Genomic DNA, 26745 nt, shown 5'->3' with positions numbered 1-26745 from the left:
ACCAGGACCGCTTCCAGGTACTCCCTGTAACCTAGGTCAAACGAGGCTTATTTGGACTCCCTGCTTCAGTAAGGGGACAGGGCGTTCACACGTGAAAGGCAGATAGTTTTCTGGCCCTCAGTTCTCTTTCCCTCTTCTCCTCCTCTGCAGAACATCCTGCTATATGACACTTTCTCATAAATGTGCTCCTGCCTCTAAATTGCCTCCTGCTTTGAGGGAGTCCAGTATTCCCTTTTCTCGGAGAGGCACATATCCAACTCCCAGGATCCCTCTGCTCCTACCCAGCTGTCTCTCTCAGACAACCATGTCCTTTTCCCTCCTCTTCCTCTCGCAGACCTAGATTTCTTGGCATTTTTTTTTTTTTTTTTTTTTTTTTTTATAAATAGGTCTCCAGGCTGTTCCTGCAGCTAGCAGCAGCAGAGCTGAGAGCACCATCAGAGGGGTCCAGTGTCCCCTGAGAGCTAATGAGTGACTGTCATTTGGGAGATGCTGCTGTTCACGCTGTTAGACATGAGCAGCTCTGAGCAAAAGCATTATTATCTGCAGTCAGTGCACTTAAAAAAACCTGCATTTCATGGGTTAAGACGATACAATATAAACACCACCACTCTCCTAACAGTAGTCCTGATTTCTTCAAAATGTTTTGATCCAGCCCTCTTCTACGCATGGTTTGGGTTAGCGAGATATAGATGGAAACTCTTCCTTCAGAACACCGGACTGATTGTTAAATTCCAGCTACGATCAGCAGCATATAAATAGAAGGCTTCTGATTTAAAACCAACTGCAAAACCTCTAACTTGCTACCCACCTCACTGACAGAAACACACAGGACGCTTCAAATTGCATGCTAGGATAAAAACGAAGCCCGTGTTTATGAGTCTTACCTTTGTTCATCCATGTGTGAGCAGTATAGTGAAGCTCGTCGTGTGAGAATGTACTGATTCCATGTAATTGCTGAAGCATTGCCCGTCTGGAAATGTAACCTACTGCCACAAAATCGCATGCATTGCAAAAGGACAAGAACAATTGAGCCAACTGTCATCATGACATTTATAGGAAAGCAGCCCTGAGCAGTTATCGTCCTAGCTCTTTCCTTGCATGACAGAGCTGTTCTGCTGCAGTGCACTGGTGTCTAGGAGGAGATTTAATTTTAGGGCTTGGGGTTTTTCTGAGAATTTAAAAGGTAATTTGAGTAAATGATTCCATGTGCTTCAACTGTCACCTTTACAGAGCAGAGATTGCAGATAATTTTTTTTTTACCTTCCTTTTGTTTAGTGGAAATAAAACTGCAATGTCCCTACTTTCCCATGGAATTGAAAAAAAAAAAAAAAAGAAGAAAATATGTATGCCATCTTCAGGGGAATGTTTTGACTTCTCTATTCACAGCTGCAGCAAGGGCTTTGTAAGGGTAACACATCCTCACCTATCATCTCTTCCAAGAAATCGTCACTGTGATTATTTTAGAATAGTGGAGTTAGCACTAACACACAAGCATAAAGTAATCTTCTTCCCGAGGTTAGAAATCATGAAATTCAAAGTATCACTTGCTATGAGGAATGAAAAAAAAACTACCAGTGACAAAGATCAACATTTTCACTGGAAATGTTTACATTCATTACTGAAGTTTTGCAATTGACTGTGTCTTGGATGCTATTTATAGGTCACTTCCTGGTTTTAACATACCGACTAAATGATCTGCTTATAAAACATATACAGAAATAGACCTTTTTTCATATGGAAACTGATATAGTCTCAAACAAAGTTAAATGGTTTAGAGTCTCCTCACTTGGAGATTTCTAAAAGCTTTAACCCCAAATACCAGACCTAACCAAAGCCAGTGAAACTATTAAAACATGTGCCAGTTTAAGGATCATCATCTTAAAATTTTAAGAGAAATCTGTCACTTTTACAATTACGTAGTCAAGAAAGCATGCAAAGCTCTGAACGCCAGTGTAAACACAGAGTAAAGGAATTATACTTCAAACATGAATTTGCACTGAGTAACATCATAGAGACACAAAGACTGAACAACACTACTGATGGCAATGCTTCAGCAACACAGAGGAGAAAGGGGCAGGAAGTAACGCTGCAGGGTTTTCACACATTTAAGAACACGGCACGTTTGCTTGGCTAAAAACATCTTCAAACACATTTTAATAGCACCACTCTAAAGCTGCATTACACATAAAGCAATCCACTAGAAAGCAGCAGAAATTGTTTTAAGCACAAACAATGCAATAATAATCTGGAATTTCACTGTGAAAGATTTCCTGTTGGATCAACTCAAATAAGTTTCCCTAAAACTCTGTTGAAAAGCCTGTGTCTATACTGCCTGCAGAGCATTCAAACGAGGGTGGCTATGTCTGTGCTTACACGGAGCTCAGAGGTGTGGAACGCTTGACTCTCCCTGGAAAAAGTTCAGAAATATATTGCCCTGGAATGGCTTCATGGAATCGTACTGACACAAGACTGATGTAAATGACAGCAAAGAAAGGCCTGAAAGAGAAAATAGATTCAAGTCACCAGACCTGGATCTTTATTTTGATATTTCCAGAATATGGTAAAGTTCAGGCTTAGGTTTTAGTTCAGCATGTTTTAAAAACAGAAGGAAACTGTTAGGGAAGAACTGGTTTTCATCTTGAAAATGAAGTAGAAAGAAGCATTTTTATGGAAAGATAAAAACACGAGAGATCTTTACAGTAAGTAATGTATCAAACTTCCATATTCAGTTGTATGAATCACTTCCCTTGACTTACACAAGCAAACTGTCTTCACATTCAGATCACTAAGAGCTCAGTCTGGATATAGGTCATAAGTTTGTACATAGGGTTTTTAATCAAAGCCATCATAATTCTCTAGACCTTAAATCCCAACTGAAAATATCCATTCTGCTGAAACGTCTTTCATAACATTGATGGTTTGGGAAAGAACAGTCTGTCGTATAACTTTCATATGTGGAAGTACCCAAGAATAAGATGGAGACGAAAGGCATTATGAAAGAAAAACCTTGGGTTCATTCAATAACAAAATCAAAATAGTTAATGTTATAACAAAGCAAGCGAAAGCATTTTAAATGACTGTTTTTCCCCTCTGATAGATCCTCTTCTTGTGTAACTGAAGTGTAGTTAGAAAAGCTTTGCTTTAAAAAAACTCCTTTGGAACAGCTATCATCACATAACTTGAACAATCTCAGAATATTCCTATACTCTTCCCTAGTTCTCTACACACAACAGCCCACCACCTATTCCATTCTGTCACACAAGTACCAGGAACCACCCAATAGTGTGTTCCACTTCCAAAAATGTTTCAAAAAGTATTTCAGATGTAGAAAACCAGTTTATGTTGATCTGAAGCGACTGCTAGCAAGCAGAAAAATGCTAAAGTTGAGCATGCAGTGCAAAACACACCCTCCACATTCAATATGCCTAGAGTACAGTGTGAAATTAGCTTAACTTGGAATCAAATAAACATTTAAATTAAAACTGACTAGACATTCAGTGAACATAAGAAGAAGAAAATTTTCATTTAGTTGGTTGTTTTAAAAACAAGGAAAAATTGAAGATTCCTGTAAGAAAACAAGTGGGTACCAACATCCTATAGAACCTGACAGAAAATACAGTCCAAGGAAAAAACAAACATGAACTCTATCTAGTCCAACAGAATTGGGGTTTAGGCACCAGCAGCTCACATGCATCCATGCAAGTCTCTTCTCCATTTCTTCCCAGGCCTTTCCTAGCCATTAGACATGCTCTTTCACAAGGCACCTCAGTCTACAACCTCCCCCCACTGCTTCTTCCAGGGACATAGGGCATTGCAAACTGCTCTGTTACGACTAGATTTAGGCAGACACACCCTTAAATGGCACTTAAGCCTTGGAGGGAAGCCGGTGGTTAGATCTGATAAAGATTATGATTCAGTCTACAATGATGGCAGCTCCACTGGCTTTTTGCACTTCAGTGACTGTTGCACTCGGCAGAAAACTGAAGGCTGTAAGCTGTAGGCACAAATCAGTCTAAGGGGACCAGCTCCCTCCATCCATGCCTTATGCACCTGTGGCCACAAAGGTGTAAGGAGGAACAGCATTCCTCGTGTCTCCCCTGGGAGCTGAGCCACTGATGGCTATGATGCTCAGCTGAGGTGCTGAGCCTAAGGTTTCTGGACTTTCTGGTCCTATTTTTTACTTATTGTGGACCTCATATGAAATATGAATGTGTTCTGGGGAACACGTTGCTGGGGTCTAGAAACTGGGCTTCCTCTTGCCATAACAACATATTTTTTTTTATGGATGTCTTCCAGCAGACTTCCAGGGCAAGTGGCATGCCCCATCCATTTGGTCAGGACATCCACTCTCAGGTGCACTCTCTCTCAGACTGCATCCTAAAGGGATGGATTGAAGGAGGGGGGCTGAATTGTCTTGCCATTAATTTTGATGTGTCTGTACCACAGGCAGACCAGGCTTTACCCCTTGCTTACCCTTAACATTTCTCTACATCTCCTCTCTAAGAGGAAGCAGAAAAAGAGAAGGTTTTTATTTTACCTACAGTAGAAGACAAGCACACACAATCTCATCTCCACCATAACTGAAAAAGAACACTACGGACAAGTCACTTCTGGAAACAATTATATTCCCCCATGAATAATCTATGGATTTTAGTTCAGTGTTCAAACTGAATACTTTGAAATGGATATGAAAACCTTGCAGAAGATGCTGGAATTCCCTTCCTTGGAACACTTGCTTTTTCGGTGCCAAATGTTTTATTACAGCCATGCAGAATTTTCTGTTCAGAAATTCTTGAGTGTGCAGTGCCCGTTACACCAGAAGTGCTGTAATTTTGCTTAATACAGGAAAAAAGAATTTAAACTTCCTAATAACTTTTATTTTATTTGAATAAAGCTTTCTGCAGTAAGGAACTTAAATTTCTAGATATAGAAAAGGTACTTTCTCCAACATTTTTATAGGCTTCTCTGCACAGACAAGAAATGTGGTGTCCAACTGAACTTTACCATAGTGCCTCTAAGTTATTTCCTATTATACTATTCTTACTAGCTACAATGATGTAAAGTAACTCCAAATGCTAACAAAACTGAAATGATTTACAAGCAGAACCAACACCATAATCCCGTCACTGAGAAATAAATAAAAAAAATTTCAAGCCAAGGGCTTTTCCATCTGCTGTGGAAGCCTAGCTGGGAAAATCCATGGCACTTAGAGGCCTCAAGTGTGGTCCCATGACTGCTGTAACATGCCCAGTGGATCAGGTAAGTGTCCATTTGGCTGGCTGCTTGGGCAAGGAAGTTTACTGGAAATCATCCACTCTGTAATATGGAGAGGCAGGGCAAAGGGAATGCAGTGGAGAGTATGAGCTGTTCTGAAAACCTGCCAGAGATGCAATAACATTCTCAGAGAATCCATCTCTGTGGTTAACTACCCTTGTGATTAAAATGAATCCACTACTGTCTCCCTGAAGTTGTCCCTCTGCCTTAGCAATTTATGTCCATTACATCCTGTTGTTTTCTCAGCAGACATGGACAGCAAATTTTTCCCTTCCTCTCTGCAGTATCCTGCCGTACCTTTGAATAATTTCGTGGGTTTTCTTCAATATTTTTCTAAATCAAGCAACCAGGTTGTTTCTCTCTTTCCTTGGATCGCTGCAGTGATCGTCTTCTAGGCCATCATCACTCAGTTCACATCCACATGTGGGCTTTAGACCCAATAGACCCAAAAGAAAAGAAGCCAGTGATAAAACCAGAAATCCCCCTCTTCTCCCCACAGATCACCACATGGGCAGGAAACCTAGTGGTGACATTCACTCATCCCGTCCAAAAAAATCCAGTGTGCTCTGCATACAGCACTGCTGCAGACAGCATAACAGCGTAGCCACGTCTGACGAGAAAAAAACCATATAAATGGTATAGAAGTTACGTAGGAAATACTGCAATACGCAGCATTACTTCAGCTGAGTCTGGTTCCTCAGGCTGCGGACTTTTTATAAGAGAGCCATTGGGTATCATACTTCCAAGAGTCTGACTACAGCATATTGGACTTACGAGAGCAAAGGTCATCCATCCTCTATGGCTTCACACGTATTTTCAGGCCGATACTGATTACGATACAGATCAATCTTAAGACTTTGGAAACCTTGTTACAGAAACAACAGAGTAAAGTAACAGGTTGACACGCACAGAAGATTACCGTAAAATTTCCTGAATCTAAAATTCAAACTAAAAGCCTCAAAAACCTCAGCACTGAAGGCTAAATCAAAATCCATCATGAAAAAAAATCCGGAAGCCTCTGCTAGGCTATGTACAAGGCTTCTTATGGTGATCCTCAAAATACTTTTGAATAATAAAAGATGTTTAAAGTATATAGCACCATATATCAAATACTCTCAATTTCCAAAACAAATTGGACAAAATCGCACACAAGAACTTATCCCCCCAATAGTTTTAGTCATTCTATATGCAGATGAAGAAGAAAAACTTAAAGTATATGAGTACACTGAATCGACTAAAATGGAAAATGTATTTTACTTGCCATAGAATTTTTGATAAGGTTATTAAAGATAATGACTAAATATTCTTGTGCGGTTTGTTTTGCCAGCTCACAGAGACATTTCAATTCAGGTGCTCTATATCAAATCTGAACTACAGAAAACAGTTAATCCAAAAGCTAAGGTAAATACTGAAACTGAATTATTTTAAAGAAAAGCTAAAGCAAATTTAAAAAATTCAAAAAGCTAAAGCAAATTGACTCTGCTCTTAGCATTCCTAGAAAATTACAATGCACAGCTAATCCTTGTTAGGTTTCCTTGTTCAGAGACAAGCTTGAAGCACTAAGACCTAAATGGCCTTTCTAGTCAAGGGTGATTAAGCCGGGCTAGTTAAAAACTACATAATGGGAAATACAAAGAATTTTAAAAAGACAGTTTTCTATCACTGCTGGTGCGACTAAATAGATTTCCAAACACAGCATTTCAAAGGAAAAACTCCGTCCTGTCTGTACTTTCTTCCTAAGATGTATGATATAACCCCATATGGACATATATACAGGGAATTCCCCGCTTTCTGCATGAATGCAGGCAAGGAGGAAAAAATGGCAGAGTCTGCCAGCACAAGCTCTTGATGGCAACTAGCAAGTCATGCATTGGAGAATGCAAACTGGCTTAAAGAAGCAGAATGCTTGAAAAAAAGCAATAACCAGGAAGTATCAAATCTGAAAGACTTCTCAGAGTTAGTTAGAATTTATTAAAAGAAAGAGGACTGCATGCCAGAATATGTATCTGTGCACACATCCATATACCCACCAGCTATGCAAGTATAACCACACTGAGTTCCCTCCCACAACAATTTTATTTTTATTCCTTAATATCACTGTTTTCTTTAATTCAGTGTCTTCTTTAATCTAAAATTACAATTAAAAACTCAACTGAAATAGATATTTTGTTTTCCTATGCAGAAAAAGAGCAGATGTTTTGGGCCTATTCATCCACACTGAAATTCTTGATCAGGCTGGGATCTCTGCTGTTCTAAGCTGAAAGGGGACTTTAAAGGGTTTAACAACTCTGCAGTATTAGCTCTTAGACTGAGATGGACTGTTTTGGATCTGTGCAATAGGACAAAAGGCAAGCCAGGTAGGGGAACACATTTTCCCCAACGAAACTAAACAGAAGGTTAATATAATCCCTATTCCAATGTTTCTGTGAGGACACCTGCAGACAAAATAGGGTGCTAGTTGGAGCCCAGAGCTGGAACAGAGCGAGACATGGTCAGTGCAAGTGGCTACTGCCTGCAAAGAAATCCACTGAGCTTGGAGACAAAACACACTCCCTTTCGACAGCGTGTTATCATAGGACAGAATCTCTGTAAGGATTTTTCTTGACTAAGAATAATTTGCATTCATGTATATTTTTATTGATGTTGATATTTAAAAGCATAATGTTAACTTGATAAAAAAAAAAAAAAAAGAGAGAAGTAGTGTATACCATGTGCAAGAAAGCCTTATCAAAGAAATGTAGTCACTAACTCCTAAAAATCTCAAAAACTTCTGGTTGAAAAACTAAAAGAAGTTTACAGTGTAGAAGTTCAGCAATGGAATTTCCTATATTTGTGGTTTTGTTTATAACGCAAATAAATTCTTATATTACTGAAAGGAAGAAAGAGCTTAATAAAAAATATGTGAAAACAAGATTGTTTAAAATCAATAAAATGTTATTAAGGACTTGTAAAGTTTTACTTTCTTGCTAAAATTAGACACAGAATATTGAGCAACTACAGAATTTATTATTATAGCTGTGAGAATACTGGGTTTATGAAACCAGAAGATACTACAGGATAACATGTAACATTTTAAATAGTATAAATGGTATTTGAGAAGTCTTGTATTAAATATCTGGCTAATTATTCACAATAATATAACCACAACAAGCTATTTGATCTAGATACTAGTGTTTTGGGGAAAAATAAAAACCCAGGTTTTGAATCTGAAGTAGCAGTAATCTTTAGCTTGGAATGAAATCTACTTGAGTTTAAAAAGCTTTAGCACTTTTCAAGTTTTTCCACCTTAGATGAGGATAGTTGGAAAGACCTAGGTTTAAGCAGTAACAGTAACCATGCATCCACAGACACCACTCCTCTGCGACTGTTACTTGGCTTGTGAATTATTCTTCTATGAGCGTGGAAGAAATATTAGCACTTGATGAAACTGAACAGTTTGGAATATTTTGACCAGCAGAAAACAAGACACCTCCTCCCCCTCCCCCCCCCCCCCCCCATTTTCTTCCTATTATTCATCGTTGCAAAGAGGTTCTCCAAAAACGCTTTTCTGTATCAGGAATCCTACACATGTAAAGAGGTAAGAGTCAGCAAAATCTTGACTATCAGGTAACTGGAATGAAGTCAGAAGAATTTATTGTGTAAAGTTGTTTGAAAATACACTTGATGAAAATGCTGGAAATACTGTTCCTATTGTACAAAAATATCAGATTTATGTAAGTAGCTTTTGAAATCCAGTGTGAGAGGAGAGGACTGACTTATTATTCTAATAGATATCTTATGATTAGTCACCCAAATGTATTATCTTTTTAATCAAATCAATTAGAAGAGGTTGTAAAGAGCAGGAACTGGAAGCATTATTAAAAAATCTCCAAATGTTATCAGTGCCTCAGAGACAGGCTTAAGAAAAGGTAAGAACCATCCACCCACACACAAAGGATTTTTTCTTTATGTATAAAAAGTGCTTAACACTACTGAGATAGCAATCTCTAATCAAAATTCTACTCAGGTAGAATAATAAACTCCTACTAAATACTAACTTGAAATACTACCTCTCTAGCGAGGACATAAAATATGTATCTTGATTCACTACATGAGAGTATAAAAAAATTTAATAATTTCTTGTGAATACATCTATTGTTTATTGCAGCATATACTCCTAAGTAGCAAATAAATTCTTAGCACAGAGAAGATTTTTTTCATTTTATTTTGGAACAGCCCAACCATAAGGTTTTGATCAAAGCCAGTTCCACATTTTGGAGAGAATGCTTATTCTCAGCATATTCTTTCACAAACCTTTTAACTTCTCATCTTCCTTCTCCCTCAACCTCCTCCTTACTCCCAAGCCTAAGAATCTTTCAAGGATCATATCACTCTCCACCATATTATTCAGTATAAAAACCTTCAGAAATAAATCAAACACTTGCCAAAACAGTATGTCTAGAAACTCAAGATGCATGAAGAATGTCAGAATGTCAGTCATTCCGGACTGATCAGTTAATAGATCTAGAAGTCAAAAGACTAATACCACAAGCATCTAAAAAAAAAGTTTAGACAAGTTGGACAGATGGCTTTGTTTTAATGAGAGAATATAAATAACCAGAAAATTATTTTAGTCTATAGACCTGATAGAATGTGACTTGTACACAAACCCACACACTCAAGGACAAACCCAAACCATACTCCATTCTATTCCTCGTTAATATAAATTACTTGAAAGATTGTCTGGCTCTTTCTTGCAACAGTCATTTCACTGACCTTACTGAGAGCTGTAACATCATTTAAGTGACACCACTGATACTTTTGAACCGGGAATATTAATGTCACTTTAATTTATTCCAGGTCCCTGAAAGGAAGTTAGATGATTATCTCTAGAAAGAGATATACTTTAATGTTAAACTTGATAGGTATTACAATTAGTCATGAACATTAGAAAGCGAATCTTTCATGATACAGATACGCAGAAAGCATCGTCATGCCATCAAAAGTATCACTGTATTACTAAATGTTTTGTACACAAGGATCAGTGGGACCTTAGGGGGTTGTAGGTTCTGCCTGCCAGTGACACTACTTACTCTGGGAGCATGGGAAGGAAAAAGAAAAGAAGCATAAAAGAATTAGGTAGTACTGTGGCCCGGTTATGTGCAAGTAGTGCTGATATTGCAGAAGTATCTGCATACAAGAGTTCCAGAAGAGTTAGGTACTACAGAGGATGAAGAAAACCACACTGCAATAGAAACTACCGTGGCAGTGATATATTTTCCACAACCAGATATTATATGACAACGGTACTTACCATATTCGTATGGCGCATAGAGAGGTAGAGGAAAGGGTTATGTTATGATCATCATCAATAACTAGTGTGGAGGAAAAGACGGTGATTACACAGGTGAAAACTGCCTTTATGCACAGGAATTTATAAACACCTCAGAGCTCTGTAAATCTGCTTTAGTACAATGTTCACACAGGAGCCATGAATGAATTCAAATTAAAACTGAAATTTACGGTAGGTTTAGTATTTAAGCAGGATTACTTCTTATAACTGATTGCTGAGAATTACACTTTGTTATGTTATATGAAGCCTACAATGTGATTTAACATTTTTACTGTTCAGCCTATGATTTAATCTCTGAAGAGTACAATGATATTGTGACATTCTCCTAAAGGAGAGATGGTTGGATGGTCACTGAAGAAACAGCAATGTCAGTGGAAATGTCATGGCTCCCCAAGTTTTTGACCCTGTTTCCTCTGCAGAAGATTAATACTCATCTAGTAAAGTCAGAAAAATTGATCATGTGGGCATTTCTCATTTGCTTTAGTGCAGAGGGAATTGGATAATGTAACCCAATGTAGAAAACTTTCTATAAAGCTAAATGTTTCTGTACTTAAGCAGAAATGAACAAGTCAAAGGATCTCTATTCCACCAGTATCTGTTCCGGTGTGATAAGCCTCTGGCGACGGGAGGTGACTTCTACCAGAGGCCTAACGATGCAGGTGGAAGATGGTAACACCTTTGGTCAGCCCAGACATTTTGCAGAGAGCCTCTGACAATGTTTTGCTCTGTCCCATGAATGAATGTAGGTAAATGATGTTCTTAAATCAAACGGAAGGAGCTGCTAGAGGACACTGTAACTGACTTCAGGATATCAGCTCCATTTCAGTCAAGAACATGATCTTGGAACCCTCTGTGCCAAATTAAGATGTTTTCTTTTAGGGTCTCAGACATGTGGACACCATTTTTTTCTGTTGTGTGATCCCCACAGCAGTCAGAAGCAAGGCCAAAAAAGAATTTGCTAGTTTATGTTATCATAAAGAAAAAAAAGAAAGATTCTAGCAATTTGCCACTAGTAGCAAAGGTATTTGCAATAATTTGCATTTAAAAATACAAAATCAGACACTCTGAGTGATATAATTCCAGTTGCTCGGTCTCCATTAACAATCAGCAAAATTAGGGAGTACTGGTTCCAGCTGTAAAGAACTTCTGTGGTGCAGACACCTTTGCAGGTGGGCAGGTTAGGACACAAATGTTCCTTACAAGACAGAGGGCTACTGTCATGGTGTTGTTGATTTCTTAGAACATCATGGGGGGTTCAGGACATGCTACAGCCCAGACAATAGCCACAGGGGATTATTATCTCTTAGGCACTTAGGAAATTATTCTGCAAGTTGTTTAAAATTAAAACCTGGATTTTTAAAAGACTTAATTGTTAAAATTAATTATTTTATTATTAAAATATTAAACTCTATAGTTTCTGTTGTCTAAATATTATTACATTTTTACCTATTACTAAAATCAAATACAACCAACACTACAGTCCTACCGCATTTATTTTGATGCTATGCTTTTTCAATTTTTGATAGACTGAAGCTTTTCTGCTCAGACAATGCACTGTCCTTTTGCAAGAATCTGGCGGAGCTGGAAGCATAGGAGACAAGGGTAAGGACCCCAACAGCAGAGTGGGAACACTATCAAGATTGAAGAAAAACATGCCAGCTGAATGCTTCTGCTTAAAGGACCTGGGGTGAAATACCTGACAATGCTGAAACTAAAACAGGCTTATTCTAAGTTTTGAGCACAACAGATTGCCCTGAGTGGTCCCCTTTGTATCTCTCAGTTTCATCAAGACTGCACTCAGATAGATCAAGATTTGAAGACTGTTTTTTTCCAAGCATTAAAGAAATAAGCTTATAAGTACAAAAATTCAATTAGACTATGGGCTATAATTTTACTGTAAACAGTGGCCAGGGACTGTGGAATTTTATAAAAGTCTTCAGCACTAATAAATATGTGCAAAGCCTGAACTCACATTCTAAAAATATCTTTCTCATTTTCAGACTTGATAAGTAGGGACAATGAGAGTTTAAAACGTTAGTACTACTTGCTGTCACAATAACTGTACACAAGCTGCAGTGAACAATCACTTTTCCGGAACAAAGCACCCAATCCATACAGGTGAGAGGACGGCTGTAAGAGTTCGGCGAGGCTCAGCATGCCGCATCCCTAGGCAGCACATTGCTCAGGAGCAGGCTTGTTAGTAACAACACTAACACACACGGGTTGTTCCAAGTCTAAACAGTCAGATGAAGACGGCAGTTCAGGGCGACGACTAGGACAGGGATCATGCTAAACTTAATTGCTTTCACCCCCGGTGGGAAACTCGCAGATACCTAGCAAAATATCAATCGCCACCCACCTTCTGTGGTGACTGGGAGAGAAATCTCCATGCAGGCCGCAGACTGCGCTTTTCTGAAGGGAGGCCTCCCGGGCCCTCGGCGGTTTGCTTTCGAGACATCTGCACTGGAAAGTCGTTTTCCTGAACCACAGCTCTGGGACGTTGGACTTGTACAGTGACCATTGACGTGATCTGGAAAGTGAATGCAACAAGTGCTAGGTAAGGTGTCAGCTCCCGAAGCTCAGCACGGAGGAGAGACGTACGTTCTGATATTTAAGAATGGGTTAAATCAAATCTGAGAATAGCTACTTATTTGTATTACCAATCCAGCATGTATATGTAAGAATAACTCACCATATCTTTAAGGTATACTTTGAAAAAAAAAACAAAACAAAAACAAAACCACAAACACATGAGGGACATAGAACTGGTACATGTTCTAACAACTGCAGGTCCCACAGCATTTTGTTGACCTATGTGCACAGGCAATTTATCAAGATACTGCTGGTAACACTTTCATCCCTGCTGTTGTGTCTCCTAACAGATACCAGATAAACACTATCTTTCCTTTTTGCTCTCAAAGAACTGCAAGTGTAATTTATTACAGGATAGAATTTAGAGCTAAACATCTTCCCTTACCTGACTCGAAGCTGCATGAAACAGGCATATAACTACCACTGATTGGGATAATTATAAAAATTGCCATAACATTGCTAAGCATTTTATTCTTTATATACCACATAATTTTATTTTACTGCTAAGGAAACTGCCTGCTGAACAATTGATTTGTCTGCTAAAGATATGGGGCTAAGTCCTTGAACCCCTGCTAGAAGCCATGGTCAATCAGCACAGCACACGCTGCTGTCTGATGGAGTGAGAAAGAAAGCACAAATGCTTTAAACTCTGCCTGTGTTCCTCTGTTCTTCATCACTGGCAGCAGGTCTTTAAACCACAGCAATCCACCGATCAAGGCTTAGATCATAGTTCAGAGTGGGTTGGACTAGACTATAAAACATCCGTGAAATATTTTTAATCCTCTCATGCTGGGTAAGGTAACATGAGAAGAATTACTGAACACAATTTCCCTGTCAACATATGAAAGGCTACACACCCAGGTATAACTGAATTATTTTTGGCCAGCAGGTAATTAATATTTACTTAATTTAAGTAAACAGCAGGTAATAAGAATAACAAAAATCCAGTCATATGCAAGCACACTGAATATTTCTATTCAAAACTACGGAATCTCAATAATATAGGTAATATAGGACAAGCTTGGAATTTCTGCCTTCATTTTAAATGTCAGGTTATTTATATCTAAGAATTAGATTAGTCCTTAAAATTCTGTATGTATCATATTCAGTTACCTCTCTTTGATTGTATCCAAGGAAAAGATGAATGTTAATATACCAAGATAAATTTATTTCTTGGTTACCATGCCATGATATCTCCACTGTATATGATGAAAAGCTATTTCTATATTCAGATGATAAAACAGATTCTATACTGAATACAGCATATAGTATGCTATTACATGTAGTCTTCCAATGTGTAAGTCATGTCTGTTCCATGTGAAAGCAGTTCAGTCTTAATGAAGAAAATTGGAAAGGATTGTTCAGAATTACAGCTTATAAAGCAATTTAGTATCTGTACGGCATAATGAGATGGCTCTGTAGGAGACACAACTTGCAAGATTTTTATGTTTCTTAATACATGGCTATTAACTGGGATAACAGCAGATATAAAACTGATGTGGATGATTCATTCAACTTATAGTTAGGGAATTTTCCAAAATATGCTGGAACTATTAATATATTTCAGTAGAAAGTCCTTTGAGAGCAGGGGCTTTGTTCAAGGGCACAGGCTGACTGTTCAACCTCAGCAACAGACACATCCTCATCCAGCTGCTTCCTTTCTTCAAAATTCAGTTTGTATGAAGGAGTTTCAGCATGATACCTAATTATCTCCAAGGGGATCCTAGGAAGTGCTGAGGAACATAACAGAGTGAAAAAGAGTCATATTCTATAGAAACATCAACAACATTTGCGAGTGCCTTTCCCTGAACGTTGCACAGAATGGGCACGATTCAGCTAAACCCCTAATCACTACGCTAAATTTAAAAGAAATGCTGCTGTTATTTCTGTTAGCGTGCTTGCTTGTCTCAGTTACCTTCAAAGGCCCAAATTAAACAAAATCATTAGGATCTGGACACCTAAATCCCTTTAACTGTTTTGACAATCCCTTTCTGAATAAGCAAAGCCAGCTCCTGTGTAGAAAAAAAATAGGCCTCATCCTAGAAGCTGCAGGAATATCCCTTCAAGTAGCGAAGCTGGTGAAATGTTAATGAGTGCTACAACAAGCGGAAGGGGGATTTTAATGATCAGCTACACACTTCTACATTTTAACACTATTCTGTTCTTCTGATTAGGTATAATTATTTTTTAAATGTATACAACAAGGAGTAACGCAGCTCTTCAAACTTCAGTAAAAACAAAAAGACATTGTATGAAGAGTAATATAATTATGGGAAGTATGACGGCAACACTGTTGCTGAGAAGCATCAAGCAGATGAAGACCACCCAAATCTATGAGAAAAACCTGTGTGTGTGTTTAAAATTTAATTTTTCACGTTTTTTTTATGGTGTAAGCTCAGTGATACAAAGTGTTTCTAAAAAAAAGATAATGTACTATTTCAGAAAGGGTTCCTTACTGCATTGTCTAAAATACCAGTAAGTGTGCAAGAAAAGTGGTAAGAAAAAAACAGTACTAGTTTCCTACAGTGTACTTTCTAAGGGAGACTGTGAGTATGCTCAAGCTTCCACTTTTTGACAAAATGACTGCAATGGTTTACTAGCCCTCTGAGACCCAATCGCCTGATGCTTCTTCACCATGACAGATGTCTTCCAATCATCCCAAAGAACAGGTAAAAGAGGTTTATAGAAGTCTGGCTTTTTTCCAGCTTTGTTCCATTTGTAAGGAAGAACAACATTTTAACTTATTTTTTCTTGCTGGCTTACTGCTTTTGTCCTGTGGCCACCAGGGCTTTTCTCATATCAGAAATATTAGTTGATACTGAGCACCAGTTGATATAGGAAACATTAACATTGGTACTTAAAAAGCAGTGCATGGATCACTCTGTGCTGTTGATGCAATTGTGCAACAGCTCCTAACTCTCTCTTTTTCTGGAGACAGCAGAGAACAGTTGCCTAGGGAGAAAACACTGCACAAAAAATCCCCTTCTCTTTTCTGCCCTTTTCCACCACTGCATTTACCATCGCCTGCTATCCCTTTCCTATGGGTGCTGCTGCTGCTCATAAGGCCAAGGGATTTTTGCATTATAATCTCTAGTGCTCCTAGATGCCAGCAGCAAGTACCAAGTTACTAACGCACCCCGTTGGGGCATCCGGGCTCGGTGGAGCTTATCCTCGAAGCAGACTGCAGACTGTCACAGCCATCCCACTCTGCCAGGGCAGCAGCCTTTTCTCCTGTTTGTGGATAGTGAACTAAACAGCCAGGGCTCAGTCTCTAGCTATTCTGTTCATTAATTTAAAAATGTAAGGCTTATGCAAGCCACTGGAAGTAATCATAGCAAATTATCCCATGCTACAATACATTAGTCCATTTTATACTGATTTAACTCCACTGATTTAATAAAGCAGCTCGTAATGCATTGTATCTAAGGCGTATTAAAATATACTAAAGAGGAAATAAAATTCTCTAATGTTCTCCATGTGCTGCTTCTAAAGTGCAGGTGCTGGTTGTTTGCCTTTGTCTGGGCTCATGGCGTCACCCACACCCGTCAAAAATGCTTTAGCTATCCCCGTTACCAAACAGTAGCACCAGTCAGTGCAGCGTGCACCCAAAAAAATTGCTTAAAAAAAGGAACAGAACTGTGCTGGATGAAGGCTAGTTTGTCACACAAAATACCAGTGAGATGGGAAGATTAAGAGGAACTGAAGAAGTAACTTTAGTTACTGTGTCCTGATGAAACTACCGAGAGATGCCTTATGAGACTGCAATGTGCAACATGACAGCAGCGAGCCTGCTGGAGAGGCTCAATCTAATTTTTTTCAGGAGTATTACAGAGGCAGGGAGCATATTATATCTACACATGCTGATTTTAGTTTACATACAGTAACATGTGCACGTTACACAACCTGCCTTGTCATACGACTGTTTTAAACTACTTGGAGACCTGTGCAAAAAGCAAAAGAAACCAACAATTTACCCATAAAAAGCTGAACTCTTGTTAAAACCAAATGTATTAAAAATGTCAGTAAGAAAGCAGAAAAGTTGCTGCCTAGCAAGTTGTGTTACACTAAACATAATAAATAAAAAAAAATGCAAGACCAACCATTTTTTTCAGTTCTAAAAAAGGGATAAATCCACACACAAAAACTAGCTGAAAACCAGCTCTTACTAATGATCTGAGAGAGGTTGGGAACAAAGGAATTTAAACATGACTAATTAGAAGCATTATAATATCATCTTAAGTTGTAAGGAAGTAATCAATAAAAGAGCAGGCAAGAGGACCAGAAAATGATGCTTAAATAGGGAGCAGAAAGAACCTGAAAAAATGAGTCCCAGAGAATCTCCTCAACAAATGTTGATCTCTGCTGTTAAATGGCGGAAAAGTCCATCTGTTTCCACTGAGGGATTTTGTGTATTATCAGTAAATTAGATATTGGGTATTATTTCTTTACGAAGCAAAGAGATACACATTTAAATCAAGAAAAAGAAGAGATCTCATAACTGTCCAATTGGCCAGAAGAACAGTCTCAGGTCTGCATGTAAAATAACCCAATCTTGTGTAAAAGTAGTGTGATCGTTCATTAGCAAGAATACCGACTGACACCTTAAACTTTTAATGAATTATCCTTGAAAGAAAATCTCCTACAAAGTCAGGATCACAGGTCTGTCAGCCAGGCAGGAGGGGAAGTGTGAGCCCTAGCAGAAGAAGCCGGTACAGATGTACTGCCAGCAAAGTGCATATTTACCATTGTGTCTTCATCAGTTTGAAGAGGAAGGATGAACTGCCCTCCTGACATTCTGCTAGCACATTTAGGTCCACACTAGGAGTATAACATGCTGTCATTGTAATACGCTTCCTGTGTAATATAATGGTATTCTTATTATGGTAATGAACTCCCATCAGGCGCTTGATGCTAGATATCACATTGTTTTTGAAAGCAGGGTGAACAGATTTATTTTTCAGAGAAATAAAATACTGTGAAGTGGTTGAAAATGTTAAGTGTATCTTCACTGACAGAGCCCCTTTTAAAACTACTGGGTTTTGCCTGCAATTATGAACAATGAAACTAAAATACAGAATAACCACTATCCAAATGAAGAACACTAAGAATATATTACTGTATGTCATAACATCACCTCTACATTATCATAACCAAACTTGGCAGTGCAAATCTAAAAATAAGTCTCACTGTTCCCTGAGAACAGTGGGAAAATTTTGGACTACTTGGATCTAACTCTGCTCCTCAGGTTCCTCTGCTGAATTTCTAGTGACCACGTAACACCACACTACTGGACTGACTGTCTCAGAAAGGACACAGCACTCAGTGTGCCTCAACAGAATAATGTAACATAAATTGTTGCTGTGCTTTGTGCAACAAACAGGAAAACACAGACGAAAAACTTGATTTAATTCTGAAACATAAGCATGAAACAAGGTACATCCTGAACTGCACCAAGGACAACACTGCAACACTCAAGGAAAGTGGATCAACTGTAAGACCACCTAGGATATCAACAACTAGTCCTGAGCAACCTTACTAGTAGCATTGCACCCGCATTTTCAGGATGGAAAAATCCAGGGTTAATTCTCTTGTTTTGAAATGAAAAATTCTGTAAAGAGGTTGGACTGGAAACATTTTCAACTTGAACATGACAAAAACAAAGCATGACGCAAATGACCTGGAGACTTTCTAAACAAAACTCCACCTTTCCATCTAAAATTAATGAACAAAATGTAAGATAACTACAACAAAAGTGTTTGCAGTCTGTTCTAACCTGATTCTTCCAGAGATTCGTCCCCTGACTTTTTCCAAAAAGAGGTAAGATCATCTGAAATAACTGAGCTAGCACCACTCCATAGATGCTAACATAGAAATAATTTGCTTGCAGATACTCAACAGAAAAAGGCACAGACGTGGTCAAATAAGGCATTCCAAATATAATTAGGTTTATACATAATTTTTATGCAGCAATCAAACAATTTTTTAAAATCTAACTTTTTCCAAATTTGTTAACATTTTGCATTGTAAATTTTTGACAGATTTCATACCGGGTTATTGTAATAAATCAACTAGTAACGATAGTTCGTTCTTATTTTAATGTTGCAAAACCAGATTTTATAGTTGATAACTTCCGATTTAGAGCTCTTCTTTATCCTTCTTTTGTTATCACTTTGTTGTCAAAATAACGATACATGGAAGATTATTGCTTTTTAAATATTCTTCTGCTTGTACACACAGATCAGTTACTAAGCCTCTGGATGTTGCTTTAAGTCCAAACAACGTGACGGGACCATCTGTCTCATGCCCAAGTCTCTGCCTACAGATGACAGTCTGTGTGAGCGCTCAATCCCAACACAAGTTATTTGCTGTCGAGGACCTCCAGGTACAGGCAAGTCTGGTCAACCTCTGTGAAGCCCCAGAGTTTGACTTCAAGAGAGTATTACAACCTAAGAAGTGTACAGAAACCACAGAATGGAAGAATACTACATATGTGTGTGCATTGCTCGAAAGGAGTGGAAAATGACTTACCTTTGAGAGTCCTCAGTAAGGAACTCTTCTTTAAGTGAAAGTAGAGAATTTAGGAACTGTGAATATCTATTACATTGTGAGCCTAACAGTTGCCTATGATTTTGTTATTAACAACTCTTAAAGGTTTTATGATCTTTACTGCGTGTTTTGTTGTTTCAGCTAACAAATTTTATTGCCTTTCCTTCGTGACTACATTAAACTGTATCAGTTATAAGTATTTTAGTTAGGGTATCATTTTGACAATTTTAAGCACTTACTTTTCATTGAAACTACTTGCTTGTTAAATCTCCCATATAGATCAGTGCTTTTTTTTTTTTTTTTTTTTTTTTTTTTTTTTTTCAAATCTGGAAGCATTGGAAGTCAGAACACAGTCCCTTTCTGCATTTGAAATATAACCACAACACATCACATGCCTACTCTGCTGTAATAGTTGACAGGGTTAACCTGTTCTTGTTGCTTTTTTTTTTTTTTTTTAATTCTGATTATTTGGACTGGCAGAGTAATAAGATATCTGTTAGTATAGGTTCTCTTTCAAAAATGTTTGACCATAAACCTCCTCTATTTAATTAAGGAAGAAACTGGTGCTGTCATACACCTGACCTTCAGCAGATGAAAGACTTTTGTCTAGTAGGTTCTAGTTACAGAATATCAAAATCCAAACCTGAAAATGTAAAATGGCAGAGAGGCCAAACTTTTATCATCATTTACGTAAAAGTGAATGCCTTTAGCCCAACACACAATGACTTTCATCTTAACAGTGATCGAATTTGCAGAAAAAAAGGCAAACCACATTACCCACTCAGTCAGCGAGAACATAGCCAGCAGCTTGAGGGACGTAATCCTTCCCCTCTAGCTGGCACTTGTCCGACTGCATCTCAAGTCCTGTGCCCAGTTTTGGGCTCCCCATTACAAGTAAGATATTGGCATACAGGCATGAGGTCAGCAGGGGTCTGCCAAGCTGGTAAGGGAGCTGTCACACACGATGTAAGAGGAGAGGCTGAGAACTGGGGGGTTTTTTCAGTCTAAAAAAGAGAAGACTGAGGGGAGACCTTGTTGCTCTCTGCAACTACCTGATCTGAGTATATGGAGAAGACAGAGCCAGACAGTTCTCAGAGGTGCACAGTGATCAGATGAGAGGCAAAGTACACTTCTCGGAGCATGGGACATTCTGGTTCAATACTAGGAAAAACTCTTTTCCTGTGTGGATGATCAAATACTGGAAGAGGTGACCCAGAGGGAGGTTGTGGATCCCCTGTCCTTGGAGGCATTCGAGACTCAACTGGACACTGCCCTGACCTGTCTGGTCTAACTAGACCTGTTTTGAGCAGTTTTTGAGCTTCTGCATCAGAAGACATTTCTCAAATCCTTGAAAAAAAATGATCTTATTTGGTATTTTGTCTAGTTTTTCAGTGCTGTATAAAATGGGAGACATTAATTCTGACCTGGTAAAGATTTCATTCACTGCTTATAAATACCTGCAGAAAGCATGGGAAATTACATTAATCTTTTGAAGATCACAGCTTATCAAGAGGAAACAAAAGATGTCTGTCTGTATTTGCATTTTCTTTTGTTCCTTGGCTAATAAAGCCTAGGTGATAGCATAAATTCTTATAGTGAAACCATCTGTTCATAGGAATGAAATAAAAATAAGCAGTAACTGAGTATCTCCGTCTTTAGTTAGCACTTCTGTCTAGATGCCTGTGATCACCTGGAAATTTTGCAAGCTTTTAATGAAATGAACAGAAATACTTCCTAAAAGAAAAATACAAGCTGGTGCTTCAAGTGGCTGATGAAGCAAAGTTAGAAAACTCTCACAAAAAAGCAGTTGCAAATGTCTGGATATATCCCAGATTTTCCACTTGGTTAAAAAAGATTAGGATTATCCCCATAATTCATTTCACTGCAACAGGGCATGGAAATGTAGATGATATTTTCAGAAAACTCTGGGAAACAGGTTCAAAAATAAAGATACTATCATTCAGAGCCGCCTCTGAAGGATAATAGGGAAACTGTACAGTATATGAAACAGCAGTCGCATTCTCCTTCTGGCCAATTTAAATAAACATTGAGTTACTATGATCTGCAGTAGCTAAAACTATCAAGAAGTTTCAATGTGTCCCCACATATGGCATATTCCCACATTTCTGTGTGGATATACAGCATTCATGGGTGGCAAGTTCTTCGGCAAGGATAGATAAGGTTCACTACATCAAAAAAAAAAAAAGATGCTGAGGTCAACTTTATCAGTCACACAAGGGCCAAAATGGAGTCCCAAAGTACCTTTAAGTCATGAAAATCCTGACAAGGTTTAACTAGAACACCCTGAGTCATCAGATCACACATTATACCCTTAAATGCTAGCAAACTACTCCCCAAGCAATTCTCAGTACTGGCAGCACTTCCATCTGAAATAGATTCAACTTCTACTTAACCTCTACTATTACAATTCAAAGCAAAGTGAAAGCAAGGACGTTACATGAGCCAGATCCTAAGGAGGGAGCAGAACTGTAAGCTGCCAAATGCTAACGTATTACCCAATTAGCTGCAGCCGGTGCTGAGAGCAGGCGATGTCTCAGCCTTCTGTAAAAAGCTGAGCCAATGGGATGGATGTACAATATCTTATCATTTGAAAGGGGTGACCTGAGTATCTTTACAATAAGTGTGGGCCAGAGAGTATTGTTATCCCCTGAATATTCAGACTATGGGTACAGTATCAGGCAACAGCCAAACAGTGGATAAAAAAAATCTCTAAGAGCTCTGCCAGTGTAGCCAGGACATTTTGGAGAAGAAGTAAATGAAATGCAGACATTATTAATCACCTTTTCCAGGAATTTAAATTTAGCTCCTTACATTGAGAAAGAGAGGCTTTTTCCAGCCTATTGTAAACTAAGCAATCTATAATTCAGCACAGGTTTAATGGCTAGAATAATTAACAGGAATCTTCTACCCTTCTAAGACAGTCATGAAGGAGAACTGAAACAAAGGTGGGTTTGTTTTGTTTCAGTTTTTTTTTTTTTGTTTTTTTTTTTTTTTAAATCTTCCTCTGCAGCTAATTAGCCCCAAGGGTCTGCCAGTTTGTACACTGAAAGCTGCTTCCACATGCTTTATCCTTAGCAGCCCACCAGGTTTCTTGGTAATAAGAGTACAGAGTACCCAGTAGCTGTGGCAGTAACAACAAACAGAATGCTTAAGTGACTACTTTACTTTGTGTATGAAGCTTTTAAATTAATGGAGTTCCAATAGTTTCTGCAAGATGTTGAAATAGACCTTCTTAAACATATTTTTAGTTCATACTTAACTTGTTCTACATTATTAAAAAATAATGAGTACGGGTAAATAGAAGAATGGTAGAAACATGACTGTTCTGAAATCAAAATCAGAGACAGGATTATGCATTCCATTAATCTTCAAACCTCCCCACATGTGTCATACATTTAGGATGGATCATCATGCCTCCTACGCTCTTAGGTTCAATTTGCTTAACTTCTACAGCTTTCCTTTTGTACATAGTTGTCCTCCTCCCCAGTCCTTGGGGTTCTGTGGGGTTATTGTGGGTTCTTTTTCATAGTTTTTTTGTTGTTTTTTTGTTTGGTTGTTTTTGTTTTGTTTTGTTTTTTAAACATAAATCTGCCTTCAATTTGTCAATATTTTCTAGACAATTCTTACAATTTTGTCCAGCTCCCAGCATGATTCCAGAAAAGCTGACGGTATAGCAGTTTTTTTCCCTGATATGCAACTTTTTTATATCATACAATAAAGACCTCACCACTTCTAATTACATTTGATTCCTGCTTTTCTAAAAATCTATTAAATCCAATCTTTTACACATCAAATTTATCTTTTTCTTGTGTTATGACTCAGGATCTAAATCTATTTCATGTTATGTGTTGTTCAAGATTATATATTTTTAATAATACCAACAAAAAGAAGTCTGATCTGTAGAATATGGTTTAGCCTTAGATCTTACCCTATGGCTATTTTGATACTCTAAGTATTCACCTTCCCTCTTAATAGCTGCCCATTTATTCAGTGATAAATATTAATTTTATAAATCTATAGCTGCCTACATCACTCCTTTTGCCTTTCTGAAGTATTGTGAGTATTACAATTTTCCACTCCAAATTCTTTTTTTTTTTTTGGTGTATTCCTACATTCCTAGTTTCTCAGACATCACTGTTAATGATGGAATAAGTTATTTCAACTAAATAACTCTGTACACTGAAATCTGCACAATCTGGATTGAATTTCTCAATGATTTTTCAACATTTATTTACTCAGTCTTTATCAGGAGCTATTAGTTCTCCAAGCTCCTCAGTCATTTATAATGTGGAAGACATATTTATTCCCCTGACTTGTGCCTAGGGGAACAGTGCTACACTGGTTAATACATGCACATGATTCTTAGTGACAGAAATTAAGTTCAGCTGCATTATGCAAGGATGTGATCCAACTTTAATTTCTATCTCTAAAAAGATACTCAAAGTAATGAGGCATGGCTACACGGCTTTTTCAGTCATCTTAGACGAGAAACTTCCCATGAGAGCAGAACTAGAAAGGACTCCTTGAGACTGAGAATATTTAAAGACAATTATAAAAAGCTTTGTGTGAACCACACATTCCAACCCAAATGCCAGAAGCCATCCCCTCTACGTGGATATCTAAGAGAGCATGATCTGTCCCAAACATTTTTAGGTTAGGTAAGATGTTGAGTTTTCATTTTAGATTTTTTGAGGTGAAATTTCTGCTCTCACTATTCATTTCCACTGGAATCTTGAAGAATAATTGAGAAAAAGGTTACAGCAAAATGTGTACCTAACAATTGGCTGAGGTAAGTCTCAAGGAGAGACCTGAGACACAAATGACTGATTTCTGATCTGACTTCTCAGAAGCTTGGAGACACCATATAATAAAGATGTTCAACCATCTTATCACTGCTGTGGCACGGAATCTGTACATCAAATAAAGAAAATAGACTAGCGCATGCATTGGTTGTTATAGGCAGAGGTAAACATCACTGACAACCAGTTATAATGGCTCAAGTGTGTAAAAAGTTCTGGAGCATTTTCATAATAAAATATTACACACAGAGTGTGTAATCACTGGCAAAATATGTTGTCTAACATGAAATAAATTAATATTAAACAAGCAAAATGCTGAGAGCTGCCAACAGAACTGTATGGGTTAATAGGTGGGTTTTAGAAAGCCTTTTCAGACAAAGCCTCCAAGGTTATTGTGTTATCTCATGAATCAGTTGGTAAAATGTTTTGCCAATGAATGTAAGGAAGTTTAAAGCTGTTGGCTTTCGCCTACCGTACCAAGATCAGTCTTAAGATCTGTTGGCAGACTTAACTTTCTTGATCCTTTAACTGAAACAACAGAAAAAGGAGAAAGGCAGTTGTTAATAAGTAAGAAAGAAAAAGGAGCGAGGGAAAACAACATGCCATCTTCTGGTTAATAACATGTTGCAAATTTGTAGCACTTTTTTTTTTTTAATCAGCATACAAAGGCAGAATTATGGTTTAAATATTTCCATGTACACCATTCAGCAAAATAAATGTAACTGAACAAAGAAGCACTGGAAGAAACATTACTTCAGCTCCCAGGAAGTGAATGGTGCTTTACACAGCTTTGGCTGTGTGCTGCAATATCTTACCTTGTGATGGCAGGAATGATAAAAAAAACAAATGAGATTAAGGCAAATATTGCAAATGCTGGCTATGCAGCATATCACAAATGTTTAAACACCTGGAAACCAATTTAATAAGAGGGTGCAATGAAATTATGAGTTCTGATGACATCATACCTCATGATACCATTTGAAAAAGCGAGGGCATAATGTACACGTAATGAAGACAGAACACACTATTGTACTATTATGGAAAGGAAGACAGGTTGCACAGAAACGAAATACATCAGCTTCAGGATATAATGTGGTGTTACCCAGACATGAAATTATTGCACTCAATTTACTGAAGATTTAATTATCTGTTGCGTTCCAATTATGTAAGAAAACTATGACTTTGCTTCTGTTCAAAAATGTTTTCATTTCCTTCCACATGAGCACATTCTTAACCAATGAACACCAGAGAACTGAAATGAAGCATGTCTTGTAGCAGTCAAAATGGCATTAAATTTATTAAAAGAATGCCCTTAGAAATCTTGTATTAATTATTCAGAAGACTTAATTTCCAATATGGTTCTTTCATTTTGCATTCATCCAGTATTTTTTCACAATTTTTTCTGGCTCTTACCCCTTACCCATACTGTCTGTTACTAGAAGTGAACAATGAAGTATTCTTCATCTATTACACTTCTAAAGAAAGTCTCACATGGTAAGTACGACAGTGACAGGAACACTGGGACATATCAATATAAGGAACAAGTCCTTTGTAATTTCTATTTAATAAACTTTTAGGTCAGAACAATGCTCAGAGCAGCCACTTACCATTGCAAGTCACAGAGGCCCTAAAAAAAAATACTGTTGCATTCTTCTGCAGTTTTGTAAACTACAAAGCTTAAAATGTAGCATGTGAAAGTGTCAGCAGGCACCTAGGTTAGATGTTGTTCTTTCTTTCTTTCTTTCTTCAGGCAAGAGTAGGGGAGCGGTTCAGGCTCTTGAGCAACATTTCTGTACCAGCAGAACCAGCACGGCTCTCCCAGTAACCAATTTCTAGCCGTCATTTTAACTGGATGCTTTGGGACAAGGCAGAGATCTCTTCAGAGCAACCCAAGTTCAAAATATACATCACTAACCCTACTACATGAAAATTCTCCAATTTGGATACAGAGTGTTAGGCGCCTACATCCATTTTAGGCACTTGCACAAAGGGCAGCTTGATCTCAAAACAGCCGTTTGAAAACATTCCGTTTATCTAAGCAGTTGTCATATACTCTTTCAGACTGTGAATGGAGATACTGCTCCAGAAAATTAGTGCTTTGCTATAGAAAGAAGCATCGCTTGTCATATAATCTCCTTTAAAGGAAAGGACATTTGGCCCAACCAGCCCTTTGAAGAAGGA

The 26745-nt window shown here is 37.9% G+C and overlaps 1 protein-coding gene across 5 annotated transcripts in view; it reads right to left on the bottom strand.

Annotated features, from left to right (window-relative positions):
- STXBP5L (syntaxin binding protein 5L) overlaps window positions 1–26745 on the bottom strand; it is a 205905-nt gene that overhangs the window by 10029 nt on the left and 169131 nt on the right. For 4 of the 5 annotated variants that reach the window (XM_032997513.2, XM_032997514.2, XM_032997516.2 and 1 more), the window contains one exon: window positions 12966–13136. In XM_032997513.2, coding sequence (XP_032853404.1) covers window positions 12966–13136 — 171 coding nt within the window. Of the gene's footprint in view, window positions 1–12965; window positions 13137–25041; window positions 25093–26745 lie in introns of all 5 variants that reach the window. The other variant, XM_032997515.2, reaches the window with a different exon arrangement.

Source organism: Tyto alba, unplaced genomic scaffold, assembly GCF_018691265.1.
Source record: "Tyto alba isolate M040663 unplaced genomic scaffold, T.alba_DEE_v4.0 Super-Scaffold_14, whole genome shotgun sequence".
NCBI lineage: Eukaryota > Metazoa > Chordata > Aves > Strigiformes > Tytonidae > Tyto > Tyto alba.
This window is presented reverse-complemented; position numbering and strand designations above follow the sequence as displayed.